This window comes from Dreissena polymorpha, chromosome 8 (assembly GCF_020536995.1).
Source record: "Dreissena polymorpha isolate Duluth1 chromosome 8, UMN_Dpol_1.0, whole genome shotgun sequence".
NCBI classification, from domain to species: domain Eukaryota; kingdom Metazoa; phylum Mollusca; class Bivalvia; order Myida; family Dreissenidae; genus Dreissena; species Dreissena polymorpha.
Genome location: NC_068362.1, coordinates 89,144,877 through 89,164,597, shown reverse-complemented (window position 1 = coordinate 89,164,597; position 19,721 = coordinate 89,144,877). Strand labels below are relative to the sequence as shown.

Sequence of the window (19,721 nt, the reverse complement as noted above, 5' to 3'; positions counted from 1 at the left end):
TTATGTCAATTATTTTCGCGATGCACTTTTGATTTCACATAGCAAAATTTTATTACCAGTCGTGATATTTTAATCAATATAAACTAATAATTGTAAAAAAAATATGGTATTTTTGAACTTTTCTTTTTTCGTCAATCGCAGTTGACGGTCTTTTTAAGAGCTTGAAACCGAAAATCTAAATAAAGTCCGTTTCAAAATGTATGAGGGGCTGCCTGGAAAGCTTTTGATAATTTCAATCCCCACTTGCAATTCAGTTGAGCGAAAATAAATGGGTTACCATACGCTATAAATTTATTCCTTTGCTTGTGCTAACAGCATCAGTAGCTTGTTCCAGTCCAGTCAGCGCACAGCGCTGATAGATCTACTTCCTATTAACTAAGATTATCAGTCCCTTACTCAAAATGTATGCATGTTTTTAAAATGTCGTTCTATATTAGCCTGTGCAGTCCACCTAGGCTTATAATTTACAACACCATTCTGCCTAAACTTGAGATTTTCTTGAAACAAAAACATACCATAAAATCAGAAAGTGTCGCACCTGCTGTCTACACAGGCTTATTGGGACGACGCTTTACGCACATGCATAAAGCCCCTGTACTTGTGACTACAGCGGGCAGCAGCTAGTTCCAGTCCAGTCAGAGGACTGTGCTCCTAGACCTGCTCCCGGACAACTCCGTATCAGCCCTTTTGCTCAAAATATATGCATATGTGTAAAGTGTTGTAACAGATTAGCCTGTGCAGTCTGCACTTGCTAATGGGGGACGACACTTTCCTCTAAAACTGGATTTTTGCTAAGAAATAAACAAACTCGATAAAAGCTGAAAGTGTCCTCTCTAATTAGCCTGTGTGAACTGCACAGGTTAATCTGGGACACCACTTTTTGCACATGCTTTAAGCTCCATTTTCCCATTACAGCGGGCTCGAGCTCATTCCAGTCCAGTCAGGGAACGGTGCTGATAGACCTGCTTCCTGATGACGCCGAGTATCAGTCCGTGGAGGAACAGATGCAGTCCACCATCCGGGAACACAAGGACCGCGCTGGGGGGTACTTCCACAAGTACAGCATCGCCAAGGTAAGGGGCATAGAGGCTACCCGATGTCGCAAACATTCTTTAATCTGTAGAACATTATTTCCAACAAAGGGTGCTCATTGTACCATGAAAATTCTTTAGACTGTTTTAAACAGGATAAACTCACATCTGGCAGTAATCATCATAAAGGTAGGGCTTATAGGCTACCCGATTGCACGAATATAGACTACCCGATTGCAGGAATATAGACTACCTGATTGCACAAATATAGACTACCTGATTGCATGAATATAGACTACCGGATTGCATGAATATAGACTACCTGATTGCACAAATATAGACTACCGGATTTAAAGAATATAGACTACCCGATTGCATGAATATGGACTACCTGATTGCACAAATATAGACTACCCGCTTGCATGAATATTGTTAAGTCTGTTTGTTACAGGATGAAGATATACTTACATGTATTAATATTCTTTAGGCTGTTTGTAACAGGATTACTTAAGTAAGTTCAGCATCACCATGGTAGGGGAACATTATTATGAGAAATAACTAAGAATGGCAACGAATAGCAAAATTAGTATTCAAATATTTGGTTATTAAATCATTTGAATATTTGATTCCCTGATATTCAGTATATGTTAACAAGATCTTCAGGTACAGCATCACCAAGGGAGGCACACAAGGGAGGCTTCCAGATTTCACAAATATTCTTAAGGCTGTTTGCGACAGGATTAAATTGTAGTTACTTTTATTAAGGTATTGAAATAAATGTGCAAAAACATAATTGTATGCGTGTCAATCACTAAAAATAAACATTATATATGAAAAGAAGCAAGTACTATCGCATTAGAAATAGTTGAACGAGTTATTGAAATCAATGACTTAAGCGACTTATTCTTTAAACAGTCTTAAAAAAAATCTTAGCAATCGGGTCCAAGTTGTAAACTTAAGAAATTATTTTAATTATTTAATAGAACTTGGGAAATCATGTTTAGCTTTATGTAGACTACTTGTATTTTTGTGGTAGTCTAATGTTTCCCATTTTGTGGTTTTAATATTGCTTGCTTCTGAGAACAATCTTACACTTTCTTGCATTAAAAATTTAAAATATATACTAAACAGTTGGTTTTTGTGGACTGAATTAGCTGTTTTCTAAGAAGAGGTAAAATTTAGATGCTAAAAAGACACATTCTCTAGTTTATCATTTATTATATATAAAAACCAGAAAAGATTTATGAGCTGATCTAAGGGAAAAAAGAATGGAAAAATGATGCAAGATGTTATAATTGAGTTTAATTCCACATGATGGCTGTCTAGACCAACAAATTACTTTTTAGCTCGACTATTATATGTGAAATTTATATAATAGAGCTATCCTACTCACCCCGGTGTCGGCGTCGCCGTTCCCATTAGCGTTAGCGTGCAAATGTTAAAGTTTGCGTACTACCCCAAACATTTCCTATGTCCTTTGACATATTGCTTTTATATTTTGCATACTTCTTTACTAGGGCTGCAACGAATCCAAAAAATAAGTTCGGATCCGAATCCGTATCCAAATATGGTTTCTTACAGTTTTTCGGATCCGGATCCCTCATTTAAGAGAAAATTAGAAGTTTCTGTCTAAATTAAAGAAATCAATGGTTTTAGAAGTATAGTTTGACTAAAAACCATTAAACATTTATTAACAAAAAAACATAACAAAGTTCTCGTTAAACATTGTAGCAATGTCAAAATAAAACGAAACCATAACACTTATTCACTTAAAAGTTTGTTTGTTAACATATGCTTTTCACTGTTCATACATTTGGATGTTTGTTTTCACAAAAATTAACATTTCAACATTGTCCGGGTCCAGGCAAGCCCTACAAGCACTGGCGAGATCTCCTGCTGTGGAGAAGAGTCTATCACTGGGCACTGAGGTTCCTTGCATCACAAGATAGCATTTAAACTTAATCGATGATGCTTTCAAGACATTACATGATGCAGGAACTCAATTGGACAGGTCGCGAAATTATGCAAAATTTACCTGAATAACATTCCAGACACACTGGATCCACTACCGTTGTTTTTAATACAACTCAGAAAGACAATAAGGATTGAAAACTTACTTGTTGCCATTATGAATTGCATTTGTAATGTGTAAATCCGCCATGATTTTGAATTAGTTAAGCTGTGTCGCAAATGACACTCTTATACAATAAAAGCCGAAGGATCTCAAATGATCTGCTATTTGACTGTCACACGCCAATAAATATCGACTATTATACGTTTCTTTTATCTTTTAAATAGAACCAGTCTGTATAAACAGTGCTAGGTTACAAACAACTATAAAAATAAATTTTCGGAACCGATATTTCCAAGGGTGGATCCGTACCCGCGAAACTGAAGTAGGATCCGATATCATCGGATATTTCGGGTACACGTTGCAGCCCTATTCTTTACCAACATAACCCCAATCTATAAACAAGAGCAGACAACTGTATCAAGCATTTTGACAGAATTATTGTCCCTTTTATACTTAGAATATGCATATTATTGATAAATCTATGTTAAAGTGTGCGTACCACCTCAAATATTTCCTATGTCCTTTGACATATTGCTTTTATATTTTGCATACTTCTTAACCAACATGACCCCAGTCTATAAACAAGAGAAGACAACTGTATCGAGCATTTTGACAGAATTATGGCCCCTTTTATACTTAGATAATTGAACATTTTGCTTAAATTGCCAAAACTTCTTTATTTATGATCACATTTGATTCATACTTTGACAAAACAACACTTACCTGACATATCACAATGTACTCCACTCAAATCATCCCCATGCCCCACCCCAGAATCCCCCCCTTTCCATGATGGCTTACGTTATACTGTCAAGCACTCGAATAGTCGAGCGCACTGTCCTCTGACAGCTCTTGTTTCTTTATATGTTATATATCAGTGATAACAAAATTGAAATTCAGTAGTTTAACCCTCTCCCTCTCAGAAGCAAAGTGAAAATGGCTATGTGCAAACAGCACTAAACCAGAACAGCCTGCGAGTAACTTAAGGGTTGGAAATGAAGCCTTAAAACCTTGTTTCTAGTTAGAAAGGTCTTTAATTAATTTCACTTTCTAAGAGACTACATGTGCGTCAAAAAACTTATCTCAGTTGTAATGGGTTAAGCACTGAAAAATAACAGTGATAATTGTCGATTGTTTTCATTTTTTCACTACAGCAACTTTTTTACTTTTTCCCCAAATCAATACAAATATTTGTGGAGTTCGTTATTACGGAAACCAACAAATATGCTCAATACCTTTTTGTGTTTAATGGTCAAAAGGTGCAAAACACCTGTGAAATTCTTCAAATCAAAATTTAACCGTTGCTGGCTCAGAAGCAAAGTAAAAAATGACCATTTGCAACCAGCATAACACTAAAACAGTGTGCTAGTAACTCTATTGAGGTTTTATGTTTGCTGCTCATCAGTATCTTAGGGATGGAAATGAAGCCTTTAAAACTTGAATCTAATAAAAAAGGTCTTAAAAAAATATATTTAAGAGACTTCCAACCTGTCAAATGTGTATGTAGACGCCTAAAGGTTTGAAAACGGTAAGTTTGATCACATAAACTGAATATCAGGGGATCATTGGAAAAAGGGAATCGGTTGAAAGGCATAACTTGTGATTTAAAATTGATAACCTATAAATGTTTCAGATTCAGAAGGTGCGGAACAAGAAGCTGTTGGACAAGTACTGCCACCGCAAGAAGGAGGTCGCAGATGAGAACCACGGCCATGACAATGAACGCCTGCTATTTCATGGCTCCCCCTTCCTTCAGACGATCGTACAGAAGGGGTTTGACGAGAGACATGCATACATTGGCGGCATGTTTGGTGCAGGTAATGGGGGGGGGGGGGGGGCAGGCAAGGTTTTGACAATGTCCCAAAACCTTGTCCAATTTTTGAGTATGGGACTGTTTTATTGTGTCTGATAGAAAAATGTTCAGTGGATAACATGGTGTGAATTTTCATTCATGAAATTGTCCAATTACAAATCAAATTATATTCATGATAAATGATTAAAACACTGAAAACCTGGTTTCCAGGCGTAACAATATTTATTATGGTGTGAAACATTCATATTTTCATTACTTATTATAGTGTTAAGCATTTCGTGAACACTTCATAGCACACATGTAGCCAACAATTTACCCCTTCAAGGTATTTATTTTGCAGAGATTCCCCCTGTCCCTCTTGTCATACTTTAAAAAAACATAAACATTTCATTAACACTTCATAGCACATATGAAACCAGAAAATTCCCCATTCCAGGTATCTATTTTGCACATATGTAGCCAGCAGTTTTACCCATTCCAGGTATATATTTTGCACATATGTAGCCAGCAGTTTAACCTGTTCCAGGTATCTATTTTGCGGAAAACTCCTCCAAGTCCAATCAGTACGTGTACGGTATCGGCGGTGGTACAGGCTGCCCCCAGCACAAGGACCGGTCCTGCTACATCTGCCAGCGCCAGCTCATACTGTGCCGCGTGTGCCTGGGAAAGTCCTTCCTGCAGTTCAGCTCCATACGCATGGCGCACGCGCCGCCAGGGCACCACTCAGTCATCGGGCGGCCCAGTAATGGGGGTTTGAGCTACCCGGAGTATGTCGTCTACAGGGGAGAACAGGTACTGTATAGCTGTATATGCTATGTGGCTGAGTGGTGTTATGTTTGTTGTGGAGGGAGGAAGGAGTAATTTGTGTGAGTAGCGTCGTGGGAAAATGGGTCTTATGTGATCCGAGCTGACTGGTCACAAGCTACCCAGTGTGACTAAATAGCTTAATAGATTTGCTATTTTCAAAGGGTGGGTTAAATTGGAGGTTTTTTTTGCAAGTCTACCATCCTGTGCTGGGCTGTTGAAAGCATGTACAGTTCCCAAAGTTTTAATTAGTTGCAAAAGACCATATACAGTCAGTAACTTGGAAATATGTCCTTTGCTTGAGGTACAAAATTAATCTTAAAATCCACAGAAATTCCAAACAACAATGAAAAACAAAAGAGAAAGCCATGAATTTCATGTTGTTGTTTTCTATTCCAGGCCTATCCAGAGTACCTGATAACATTTCAAATAGTAAAACCAGCAGACGGTGCAGAGGTGCCAGAATGCATGCAGAAACCTTGACAACGCCAGTCAGACTGGAAACCATGACAACGCCAGTCTGAGTGGACCCAGTCCAGTGTTATGTCTCAGCTCATGTGTGTTGACTGTTCGATTCATTAGATCAGAATTGTGACCACAATGTCAGACTGGTTTTGCTTATCCTTCTTGTTGGATTAGTACATAAAGAAGAGCAACCAGTCGTGTTGGGTCAAGTTGAGTGCTTGCAGATGGAAAGTTTTGCAACACAACATTACTGTTAGTCAATCTGCTCATAGTGGTAATGGTTGTATTTTGACTGGTTACTTGAAATAGAAATTATTTGGAATCAGACTGGATACCAGTCTTCCAGCAGGAAGTAGAAACAGATTTAGACTGTTTAATTGACACACGCATTTTTCAGTATATAAGATGACTTAGATGTCCAGTAACCAGTCCAATGACAGGAAGTTGTGATTCTGTTGACGGTAGACTGGTTGTTAGTCACACAAGTGTTTGAGTTTACTCAGCATAGTTTAATATCTATCCTATGAATGGGAAGTTTGAGTTAACTTATAATTCTTAAATAACCGTTCTGTGAACAGAAAGTTGTATTTAATAAGTACTTATATCGTCAATTGCATGAAAAACCATGGTGACAGGTGTTCGCTTAAGTCAAAGAGACAACATGTTGATCATGTATGATGTTATGACAATCTGTATTAATGTGTTTTTTGTTGTATTTATTTTAAGTATACACTATTTCTTGTCATTCTTTCTTATGAATTGTGAACACAGGCTTGGCACAATCCTTTTTATATAAACAAGACGATGCTATTTTTTTAATAAATGTATCCTTTTTTCCAAAAAATAATGTTAACAATAACAATTTGACAGCTTATCAACCATTTCTGGAGCAAAATTGTGAGGACTAAATTGTGTAATCAAATAGGCTTGATCCCATATGGCCAGTGTCAGCAATATTACGTTTATTTAACTTTATTGGCTTAATAAAAGTGCATGTTACTGTAGTATGTAATTTAATTCGTCATGAATATTATTGATTAAATAACGTTGACAGACACACCTCGATCTGTGACAACAATTTATTTGATTGTGTTTCATGACAGTTAGTTTCTGTTTTTTTAACACACTAGTTACACAACCTAATAATGTATTTTAACTTGAATATATGCGTACTTTAGCATTAAAAAACATGATCAAATTTTCATGATGGGAGATTTATTTCTACGAAAAATAATTTGTAAGAAAATATTCCAGCCAGCTTCAAAGAAAAATGAGACTACAAGTCATGAATAAGTACACTGTTAATTTTAAAGGTGTTTGTAAGATAGAAATTAGATGCTTTTACTGATTAACTGGTCCAACAAAAATGATACAGAAATATTAAAATTACTAAATATGAATTACTTTGTCTACGTGCATTTTCAGATCATGTGAACTACTGTTGGTTTTCTGAAGTGTTAAACCTGTGTACATTTCACCACCCTGATACAATGTTTTCTGAAGTGTTTAACTGTTATACATTTCACCACCCTGATACAGTTCATGCTTTTACCTTTTTTGCCAACTTAAATGCAAGATACACAGTTCATTCAAGATACATGTACACAGTTCATGCAAGATGAACAGTTCATTTGTTTGTATATATCCTAATAATCATATAAACAAAATCAGAATGACCATTCTAATATTCTACATATATTTATATGTATAAAAGTGTTTTTTTCGTAAGAATTAACTTGTGTATTGCAAGAATGAAACAGAAATCGCTGACATATTTTCGTGTCAATTACATACGCCTGTTAGCGATTTTTTCTGATTTCAGGGAAATTTTATGAAACAATATTTCGATTCACACAACTTTCAGTAACTTGCATGATTTGAGAATGGTTAAAAATAGTTAACACACTCTTTCAATAAAGCCATGTACCTGAAATCATTAGAAAGATCTTTTCAAGAAGATTCAAACAATACCAAAAAAATAACATTGCCAAAAATTTCTTTACTGTAATCAGGAATTCACACGCCAGTATGAGCAACGTCGTGCAAAAATGTTTCTTGTGCCATTTATGGCCAGCGTAGCCCCAGAACAGTCTGGTCAGGTGTAACCCTCATTTGCTATAAGGTCATGCAAGGGTTTGTGGTCTTATAAGCGGAGATTATACCACCTGAGGAGACTAAGCAGATGGCCAGGACAATCTGGACCTTCTGGTGGTCGCGTTCGGCATAAGGCCCATTTTTGCATGATGCAGCTTTTTTTGTTATTTACCATTTCATGATGAGGGTCTTCCTATACATGTTTGTGTAGCAGAAGCAGATCTTGTGGCTTTTTATACTTAGAGGATAATCTCATCTATCAGGAAAGCTTGATCACATCTACTGGTATGGGCCTTTTATAGCTCACCTGTCACAAAGTGACATGGTGAGCTTATGTGACCGTGTGATGTCCGGCGTCCGTATGTGCGTGCGTGCGTGTGTCTGTCAACAATTTGTTTGTGTAGACAGTAGAGGTCACAGTTTTTATCCAATCTTTATGAAATTTGGTCAGAATGTTTATCTTGATAAAATCTGGGTTGGGATTGTATTTGGGTCATCTGGGGTCAAAAACTAGGTCACTAGGTCAAAAACTAGGTCACATAATAGGTCAAATAATAGATAAACCTTGTGTAGACAATAGAGGCCGCAGTTTTCATCTAATCTTTATGAAATTTGGTCAGAATGTTTATCTTGATAAAATCTGGTTTGGGATTGTATTTGGGTCATCTGGGGTCAAAAACTAGGTCACAAGGTCAAATAATAGAAAAACCTTGTGTAGACAATAGAGGTAACAGTTTTCATCCAATCTTTATAAAATTTGATCAGAATGTTTATCTTGATGAAATCTGGGTTGGGATTGTATTTGGGTCACCTGGGGTCAAAAACTAGGTCACTAGGTCAAATAATAGAAAAACCTTGTGTAGACAATAGAGGTCACAGTTTTCATCTAATCTTTATGAAATTTGGTCAGAATGTTTATCTTGATGAAATCTGGGTTGGGATTGTATTTGGTTAGTCAGGTGAGCGATTCAGGGCCATCATGGCGCTCTTGTTTAAAATTTAAATTATTTTTGTCCCCTGCCAGTGAAACTGGAGGGCACTTATGGTTTGCGCTCTGTCTGTCTGTCAGTCTGTCACACTTTTCTGGATCCTGCGATAACTTTAAAAGTTCTTAATATTTTTTCATGAAACTTGAAACATGGATAGATGGCAATATGGAGATTATGCACGTCATTTCATTTTGTTCCTACGTCTAAAATTCTGGTTGCTATGGCAACAAATAAAAAATAAAAATTGATTATGGTGGAGTTTCACCGGTAGGGGACCATATTGCTTGACAATAGTTTGTTTCATCATATTTCTTAAAGTAATTTTTGAAATATTTTGCTATATGTGTCTTTTATGTATCATAAAAAGCGATTTTTCTTATTTTAGCTTAGGGCATGGTTGTCAGTAAATTTGTATGTTTTTTAGCTCACCTGAGCACAACGTGCTCATGGTGAGCTTTTGTGATCGCCTTTTGTCTGTTGTGCGTTGTGCGGCTTCAACATTTGACTTGTTAACTCTCTAGAGGCCACATTTATTGTCCAATCTTCATGAAATTTAGTCAGAAGATTAGTCTCAATGATATCTTGGATGAGTTCGAAAATGGTTACGTTTGCTTGAAAAACATGGCTGCCAAGGGGCGGGGCATTTTTCCTTATATGGCTATATATGGCTATAGTAAAATCTTGTTAACACTCTTAGAGGCCACATTTACTGTCCGATCTTCATGAAACTTGGTCAGAAGATTCATCCCGATAATATCTTGGACGTGTTCAAAAATGATGCTGGTTGGTTGAAAAACATGGCTGCCAGGGGCGGGGCATTTTTCCTTATATGGCTATAGTAAAACCTTGTTAACACTCTAGAGGCCACATTTATTTTCCGATCTTCGTGAAACTTGGTCAAAAGATTTGTCCCAATAATATCTTGTTATCTCAGGTGAGTGACTTTGGGCCTTTCAGGCCCTCTTGTTTAACTTCTCTTAAATGTTGGGAAAAAATACGTAGGAACCAAACTTAAACAGTGGTGATTGTTTAATAGCACAAATCTTGGAGAATGAACACAATTCTAACGTGAAACTCGCAAAATTTCAGTTATTAAATTTGTAGGTATCAACTTAATAAGTTCAAAACTGATCATTAGTTTTGTATACGCCTACCTCTTGACTTGATGATTTATTGGAACATCCCTTGGGAGATTGGCGAGTGGATCGTTAGTCTGGCGGCTCTAAGCAATACACTTTTAATTGTATCTTCACCAAACCTTCATGAAATGCTTGTTGATATAAATGGGTCCTTCATGAAATATTTGTTGATATAAAAGGGTGACCATAACCAGACATAAAAGGCATCTTATGGGGTCAATTGTTTTCAAAGGGCCTTGGCATATTTCTCTGTCCATGACATTGTTTTTATCTGTAAATGAACAACAATATTTTGTCCTGACGTGCTGAACATGTTGTTAAATCAAATGCATCAGGCCTTAAAAAGGCTGTGTATAAACTAATCAAGACTCAAAATGAACCACTAATTGATCTTCTTATAGTTATTAGATAATGTACAATACTTTAATATAGATTAAAATGAATTATGATATATTTACTTGAATCAAACGATTTATGTACAAAATATCAAATGTTCGTACTACATACTGTCTGTAAATATACAATGAGAGTTGGTACATACGTTTTGTCCATTGGTTGGTCTTGATTGAACTGTGCAATAAACTTGCTGCAAGTGTTATAGTCTGTGTATATGTTGTAACTTGTACTGATCATTAATGGACTCACTACTTCATAATTGATTTAAATCTTCTTTCCTTTTCTCTCTTTACCCGTGCATTCACCTGCTTTGAGACCTAGTTGAACTGAGAATGATGTTTCTAACAATAGCCATAAGATATTGACTTCTAAAATATGAGAAAGGTTAATTACACTATGATTTATTTTTGCTCTTTTTTTTTGTCGGATTGTAGGAACTAATCTTGGAATGTATTGGAGAAACAATTTAACATAGCATCAACGCTAGCATTAAGTTGATCACAGTAAGGTTTTAGGTGCGTGTGTACTGTCATTTTAACCGGTCTTCGGAAAACCGGGCTGAATGCATGTGCAGGAGTATCACCCCAGGTTATCCTATGTTTGCCACACAGGCCAATCAGGGACAATGCTTTCTCCTTAGACTGGATTTTCTTTTATGAAAGACTTTCTTGAAATGAAAAATGCTGTAAAAACAAAAAGTGTCGTCCCCAGTTATCTAGCTAAACTTGGATATTATTTTATGCTCATTAATTCAGCCCTGTTTTCACAAAACTCCCTTATATATAATTGTCAGATATATATTAACACATAGTGTTTTTTTTCTCTAAAGGTGTCTAAAAAAATTCTCTTGGCTCACAAAAAGGCACAACTAAAAACGTCTTTAATTTATGTTACAGTAAGTAAGGAAAAACTAGAGAAGTTTCTTTAATATGGCCCATAATAACAATACTGTAAGTTTCTCCAGTTAGCACTGATTAAATCATGTCACTTAACCACTTGTTTTCCATTTATACCTCATTGTTATTTTTTTTTTTTTATAAATACGTTTGACACATGTTTGTTTTGAAAGAAGTGTTGATAGTAGTGGGTCTTTGTGTTTACCCTTTTGTTTGTCTTCTTTTGAATCTCCTATGCAAACATTTTATTAAAAAGTTCAATAGTTACTGCTGAGAGATTTTGTGTGACCTCTAGTTCTTAGTCTGTGCTTTTAATATTTAGTGTCTTGTTTTAAAGAATGATTGGTTGTTGTTATTTATGGCTGAATATTCCATTATGATAGCACTGTTTAATCGTGCATATTGTATATTTGCTTTTGTCTGAACATTGTAAAATAAACTGAAAAAAACTTTTTGACCTGAGTGCTTATTTCTGTATTTTCCAAAATCTTCTTTCATTTAATAATAGGCATAAACTTTTTGTAACAAATTAATCAGAAACTAACATTATATGTATAAGTGCAACTATTTGCCAAAGAAATAATTTTGATCCTAAAAGACCAGTCCACTGTGGATAATGAGACCTTAATGTGCACTGGTAGACAATTCAAAGACAATTCATGTCTGGTTGCGCTCAAAAGGGCAAGGTTACTCCACCAAGGGAGTGCTGACAATATACCAAGATATCTCTTTCCTTAAGTGCTTCACAGTCTTTCTATGTCTACTCTTGAAGTCACATGCCATCGACCAGAGCCACAGAACGGTTTCCTCAGCTGGTTGAGCGTACTGAGTACCACTGTCCTGGGACATTTCCAGTGTTTTCATAAGAAACCCCCTAAAATTAAATCCTTGTCTTCGTAACTGCACAGGTCCAACGTGTCTGTCCTCTAAGATTCCTTCTTTGCTGCCTCACTGCCTAGTCCATCTTCCAGCGATGTAGTAAAACCACTTTCCACCTACGGACAATTACCGTTCTGCTTGGCAATCCTTTCTAGTTCTGGGAGTCAGCGAAGTCAGCGGGAGAGAGCATCCAGCTTGACGGATGACTGTACTCACTGGATTAGCAGAGCTGCTTGCAGACGTTCCCCTATCCCACCCTCCTCAGACGATGTAGTGAAACCACTTTCCACCTACGGACGATTACCATTCTGCTTGGCCATTCTTCAGAGAAGTCTTCAAGAAAATTTTCAGGGTATGACTCATCCCAGTCGCGATGTGGCCGGTCCAGATGCTGACAGAGTGTCAATTTCTTTTGTAAGACCTTATAGTTTACATACGCACTGAGGGGTTATAGGAACACCAGTTGCTGGCTAAGTGGCACAGTACAGGAAACCATGCCTGCTCAATATTCCAACAAGTTATTTTGGATGGTCATAAAACTTGGGGATATTGTTTGTGTGCATAAAATCTTAGCCAAGTTAAATAACCTGCCAGATCACAAGAAGCACTATAGAACTATGACCCATAAATTATAAAAATTGGCCAACATAACATTGTCCGCTCTCTAACTTGTGAATACATGTAAATTCAATGTTATCATCTTCTAACTTAAAAAGACAATGTTGTGGCCATAAAATCTCGACCAAGTTCGATAACCAGCATAAGTGCCCCATGGCCTTTGAATTTTACTAAATGTATAAAATTTATATTGCCAAACAAGTGGATTCTGTCCCACAACTTAAAACTCCTTTCAATAACTTAAAACTCAATATTGATGAAACTTTAGGTATAATGAGCTTGAATAGATCTCTAAATTGGAATTAACTTTCAAGACGGCCAGGTCCAAGTCAAGGCAACTGTTACTAAAAATAGGAAAATTGTTTCTGATAAATAACTTTAGTTTGGAAGGACTGGTGTTGTATTCAAATTTTGTGTTAATGTAACTTCTAGCTTGGGATTGCATGACGGGACGGTCGCATTTAGGTAAGTGTCACTTTTACTCAACACATAGAAAAATTGTTTCATAAAATTAATTTGGGACACAGTGTTACATAAACATTGTGTGTAGGCAGGTAGTCTACCTGAAGATCGAGCTGACGATTACATTTGAGACATGTCCCAATTACTCAACACTGGTTCTTCTCATTAACGTTTTTTATTGAAGAATGCACCAAAATTGTGTGACTAGGTTGCTAACATGCAGACCTAGTTTGGGACTGCATATGACCCAGGCAGGTAAGGGTCAAGGTCACTGTTGCTACGGTGGAACACACTATTTGCTCTTACTTTAAATAGAAAACTGTTTCTGCTAAAAAAAGTTGCTTAAAAGCGTTTTCGATGGAGGTATTGCACTTACATTATATGTACATGTATAGGTACCTTACCAGTAGACCCAATTTGAGATTTGCACTATTATTATCAGCGTAAGGTCAGCTGATCACCCTATGTCCGGCGATGTTTTGTGTTCGTCATCATCAAACAGTGACGAATTCTTGACGATATCTAGGCCGATTTTGAATTTGGTCGCGTGCGTCTTAAAACTAGGCCATGAGGCACATGTGTTTGACGCGTGGCCAATTCAATGAAACACTATGAATATGTCATAAGACAACATTTGTCATCACATTGACAAAAAAAAAGCTGATGTAATATATATGAACATATGTATATTATATCAGATTTTGTTTTGTCAAAGTGATACGAAATGTTGTTTTACGACATATTTATAGTGTTTCAGTGAATAAGCCATACACCCAACACCTGTGCCATCAGGTATAATCATAGAAAACATTGTAACTGTATTACTAGACTCACCTGATATGTTGTAAACAAATACGACAGTAACCTGTTATTTTCTAATTACGAATGCAATACGTGAGAGACAAACAGAAAGCCACAACAAACCCAATAAACATTCTCAATGTATTTCAGACACCTTATTATTACTGAGCAATACCGATAATATTACGAAGTGTGATATAACACTCCTTTTTAATAGAAGTCAGAATGCTCCGCTTAGTTCACAATAAAGAACTCGCGTATGTCTTAAAACTGGTATTAAACCCAAACCAAATTAAACCAGATGGTTCTCGTCAGTAAAACAGTTTAACAAAACTGGTCACAATTAAGACAATGAGGCTGAGGATTGAAAAACATTCAAACATATATTTAATACTAGCGAAAGAAATGAAGAAGAAGCAGTTGACTATGATGACAGTTACATTTCTGTTGTTGCTGATTATTATGGATATAACTGCTGATACTGATGCATGGGTCAATATTGTGAAATAATTGTAATTATAATAATCAAAAAGTATTTGTCATGGACTTGTTTGAAACACATTACGAATCTATTATTGACATACCATAATAATAGCGCAGGCTATCTGCATTTAAATATTCCTGGTCTACAATAGCGTTTATACAACGATTCTTTTATTGACCACAAACTGACATTGATACCTTGCGGAAGGGAATTCAATGCATTCAATATTAGGTCACGATTCCACTGCTGGAACAACTTTAACATTTTGCAAGGTCAATTTTGAAAACTAATTTAAGTATTTCGGTAAAACAGAATATCAGGATGAAGTACAACAACATTTGTATGATATAAAATATTATAATGCAAGAATGTAATATGGTAGTTATTACTAAATATGAGAACTTAGCATTTGAGTACAAACCCTCTGGCGCTAACAATCTTCTAAATATAAAGGGGTACACACAAACTGTATTGATGCCGAGAGTTGAGTGCGAAACTGTTGTACCCAGTTTTGGTATTTTAAACAAATACGCAAAGTCCATTCATGTTTGTGGGCCTACTCGCGGGAAAGTTTATTCAAATTTTATGGGCGCTTACAAAGGTCAGCTAATTTGTAAAGCTGGGTTATACAGCCACGTCGAAAACTTCCCGTATACCGGTCATGTTCAATCATGTATAGCGAGCGTTTGCTATATACCGTGTGCCAAGAGAGGAGCGAGACCAAAACATACATACAATCCTGTCAAGGCGCTTTGCATGCGTTGTTCTTACCGAGAAAGGCCTTATATGAGACACGTGCTGAAAAAACACTGGGCTTACCGGTAATGGATGATCGAAAAGTATCGTCCGACAGTGGCCTGGGCAGTTCGCACATGCTAATCGAGGATGACAATTTGCAATGAGCCCAGTTTTAACAGAACGAGGTTCAAAGCATCCATATAATGCTTTAAGGTTCCCATACAGTATGGTAGAACATGGAATTAAATGTCTTAGCAACTAGTCTGTATTATATAAACATTAAAACATACCAAACAATATTTGTTCACGTTAATTAAAATGCATGTAGTATAATTTAAAGCGGTCACGGGTAAAGCATGGCGTCTGTGGATTCCATCATCATCCGAAGAATAGTACATGTTTTTTTATGCATGCCATTTAAACATGCAGTAGAGCATTTATAGACCGTGCAAACTGACTTTGGTAATAAGACATGAACATGATCACGGATCATGTCGGTTCCATGAGTTTTTTTATTTAATTTTAAGGTAATATCTCAAGATATTACAAGATAAGTATTGATGCAAATCATCAAAGAGCGTCGGGAATTTCAGTGTAAAAGGCACTCAATGAAGTTACATGAAACGATTTTTTGTCTACTGTAAATATTAATATATTAGCCGATTAATTTAAACAAAATAGAAAAAGATACTGGTATAACCATTATCTATGATTTAGTGTTGTAACCCCCAAATAACCATTATCTATGATGTTGTTTTATAACCCCCAAATAACCATTATCTATGATTTTGTGTTGTAACCCCAAATATTTCATAGTTCATTTTATTTACATTGGTTTCCTTTTTTTACTTGCATCCGTGTGCAGTTTTCATTAATGGAACAGAACTGTGTAGGATTTAAAAAATCTGCTTCATCTTGTAAGCGTCATTTCATATTTTTCTCAACTTCAGGGGGAGATGATTCTGAACTTATTCTACGTTGCTCATTTACGATAGGGTTTGAGTACTCATTGATATAAAAACACTGTAAAAGTTTTAATGTGTTTACGAACCCCCCCCCCCCACCCTCTCACACATATATTTCATGGGCATAATAAAAACAAAAAAATGGTTACAATAAAACAGCATATTTATTTAAACTAAAATGTCTACATCAAAACAAAAAGTTAACATAGAACACAAATATTTTTTTTTTATTCTACTGGGGCTCGAACCTTGTACCTCTCACATGTGAAGCGAGCGTGTAACCACTAAACTACGGAACCGCTTGAAAAATCACCTTCTAACTAAGATTTTAATAAGTGACTATAGTGTAACGGTTATAAATAAAGCAATAAACCGTTTAATCGCTGTCGTCTTGTAAAATTGAAGAAAATACGCGTTAACCAAAACTCGAACAGCAAAAGTATGTGCTATTGTTAGAAAAACCACAAAATAAATATATTTTGATTATGTTTTGTTTTTATACAAAACCAGAAAGTTTCACCGGTTCGCGTATTTGCCCAGTCCCTGTGATCTTTTATTATTGCCCAGTCCCTGTGATCAGTTATTAATTAAAATAATTAGCTTTGAATTATTGGCAATAAATGTTGTAGTAAATGTAATAGGCACAAATGCAGTACTTATTTACACTAATTTACACAAAAATCACCACTATGCAAAATATTCTGACAACAAAAATATATACATCGATCCGTAAAATAACTTCTCCTCCCAAAAGCGAAAAAAAAACGTATTACATACGAGTCGCCGCACTTCAGTGCGACGCCAATTAAATTTATTGAATACAAAGTATAAACTATCAAGAAGACGCGAGCGCTGTTTTAGTTTGTCTGATTTTGCTGTTGTTGAAGACACAGAATAATTGGACTGGAATCCAGCGTTCCGGATCGGCTAAATTAGTAAAGAATAATGCATATCATATAAACAAAATTGTGGGTGTGAATGAAGGTATCAAATTATTATGACTGTTGATACATTTATTTACGTGGGTCAATAATCGATCAATTTTGCGTTTCAAAAAATAATAATGGATCATTGTACTTCTATTGATTCTATATATTTATAATGGAAAATATTAAAAAATACATCGTATATTCTCATACTTTTAATAATTCTGGATTTTAGAAAATTTAATGTGTCATTATCTTTTGATTACGGTGAAGTAAATATTTGCCGAGAAGGCATTTTATATAAGTTAATCTAATTGGTAAAAGAGACTGCGCTTATTTGTAACTTAATATATTCCGCTCCTTCGCTTGTTTTGCAGATAGGCATTTTTACGGTTACTATGTTGGCTCAAATAAATGTATATTCGTTACTCGCAAATTATTTTATGAGTATGTCGCATCCATTGCATAATAGACAAGTTAACAGGGAGGTCGGACATGTACATATTCGTGGAAATGAGCCACGTGGAGAAATACGTGACTTATTCGGTCAATAAAAACTAGGAGATAATATGCCAGCACGAATTGGCTAGGTTGTTTTTTTTTGTGTTGTTTATTATTTGTTAGTTTTGTAGGAAAAAACGGTGAATGTATTGGCCTTGACTTATTAGACCTTATTATCGGATCAAACAATTGTATTGATATTGGCCGATTTGAAATTATTTCTCGATAAAAATAAATGTACCGATACTGGAAAAGATACATATTTTTGGATCAAACTATGCATTAACTGACCTTAGTGGACTATTATTTGTACAAAAACCATTCATGGCATTGGTTAGTATTGAACGTATTGTTGGAAAAAAACGCTATTACTATTCTGCCATTATAATGTGCGGTTAAAAATGTTGATACATAGACACATTTTGTTTGCGAGCCTCAATGAAACAAGGTGCCTGTACCACGTGACTTTTTCGGCTATGTGTGGGACAATCGGATGTCAACAAACCATCGCTTTAGGTACGTTTCTGATAATTTCTTCATCAATTCAAAACCATTTAAAAAAGACAAAGACGAGAGCCCGGTCATTGTCAAAATACACTACTGTGTTAAGTTTGCGCAAAATTAATTAAGTATTTTTTCCAAAAAGTGCAACCGCGTGTTCGAAAACACACAAAGTGAAATGCTATGTGTGGTATATTTGTTATTCAACCAATAAAAACGTTCATTATAATATTGTTGAAGGTTCAAAAAATAGGGCGGACATTGTAATTCTTCATAGAGAAGCTACATATATTGTATGTTTGCGCATATACATCTGATTCGGAGTCTTTGTATAAAAATGCAATAAAGCTATGTGTGGGACCCATTTTTGAAATGCTATGTGTGGTATGCAAGAATTTCCCGTCAGTTCTGCATTTAATCTGAACACAGTTTTGTAAGAATCTTAAACATATACTTCAGTCTGTACTGAAAATATATCAAATTAACCAAATGTTACATGATGGAATACTGAAGTAATTGTGTAATGTTTAAACAATTTATGTTTAATTGGACATACATTTTAAATAAAATACACTGCGTTATTGTTATCCAACCAATCGTCTTTTTTAACAAACACGTTATGTTGAACTATAATATTTTTATTTTTTTTACTTATTGTCATTAAATAAATATCATGATTGATATTTCTGCCTGATTATTAAATTCGGTCCTTTTTTTATAAATGAATGACACAGAAAGTAAAAGCACTTGCTTTAAAATGGGTTTTACTTCTGTTGTTTTTCAGACTTGACAAGGATTAGTCGAAGGATTTGTAACGCTCAAAGGCGCGAAGCTCTGTTTGAATTAGAAGAACACCATCAAACCTCACGGAAGGTGTTATGCGGCAAGTTAATTATCAAAACCACAGTGACAGAGACGGACCCAGCTTCATTCTGTGATGTTTACGGAAAGCTATTTCAACTATGCAAACATACCATTTAATATGTATTTTGGCATAATCAAAACAAAGTGTATGTATTGATATTTGTGTATATTTATGTGTTTGTTTTGTATCTATGTTATTAATGAAAGTGATTAGATGAATATAAAATCTGAGTATATATGTTAATAAAACAATTGTTTCATAACAAATAACAATATAAATC

The 19,721-nt window shown here is 35.6% G+C and overlaps 1 protein-coding gene across 3 annotated transcripts in view; it reads left to right on the top strand.

Annotated features, from left to right (window-relative positions):
* Nucleotides 1-12,153, top strand: part of LOC127841062 (poly [ADP-ribose] polymerase tankyrase-1-like) — a 77,014-nt gene extending 64,861 nt beyond the window's left edge. For 2 of the 3 annotated variants that reach the window (XM_052369602.1, XM_052369599.1), the window contains 4 exons: nt 916-1,073; nt 4,739-4,922; nt 5,445-5,710; nt 6,122-12,153. In XM_052369602.1, the coding sequence (XP_052225562.1) occupies nt 916-1,073; nt 4,739-4,922; nt 5,445-5,710; nt 6,122-6,205 (692 nt within the window). In that variant the 3' untranslated portion in view covers nt 6,206-12,153. The remainder of the gene's footprint in view (nt 1-915; nt 1,074-4,738; nt 4,923-5,444; nt 5,711-6,121) is intronic. The other variant, XR_008030696.1, reaches the window with a different exon arrangement.
* Nucleotides 12,154-19,721: the final 7,568 nt, after the last annotated feature.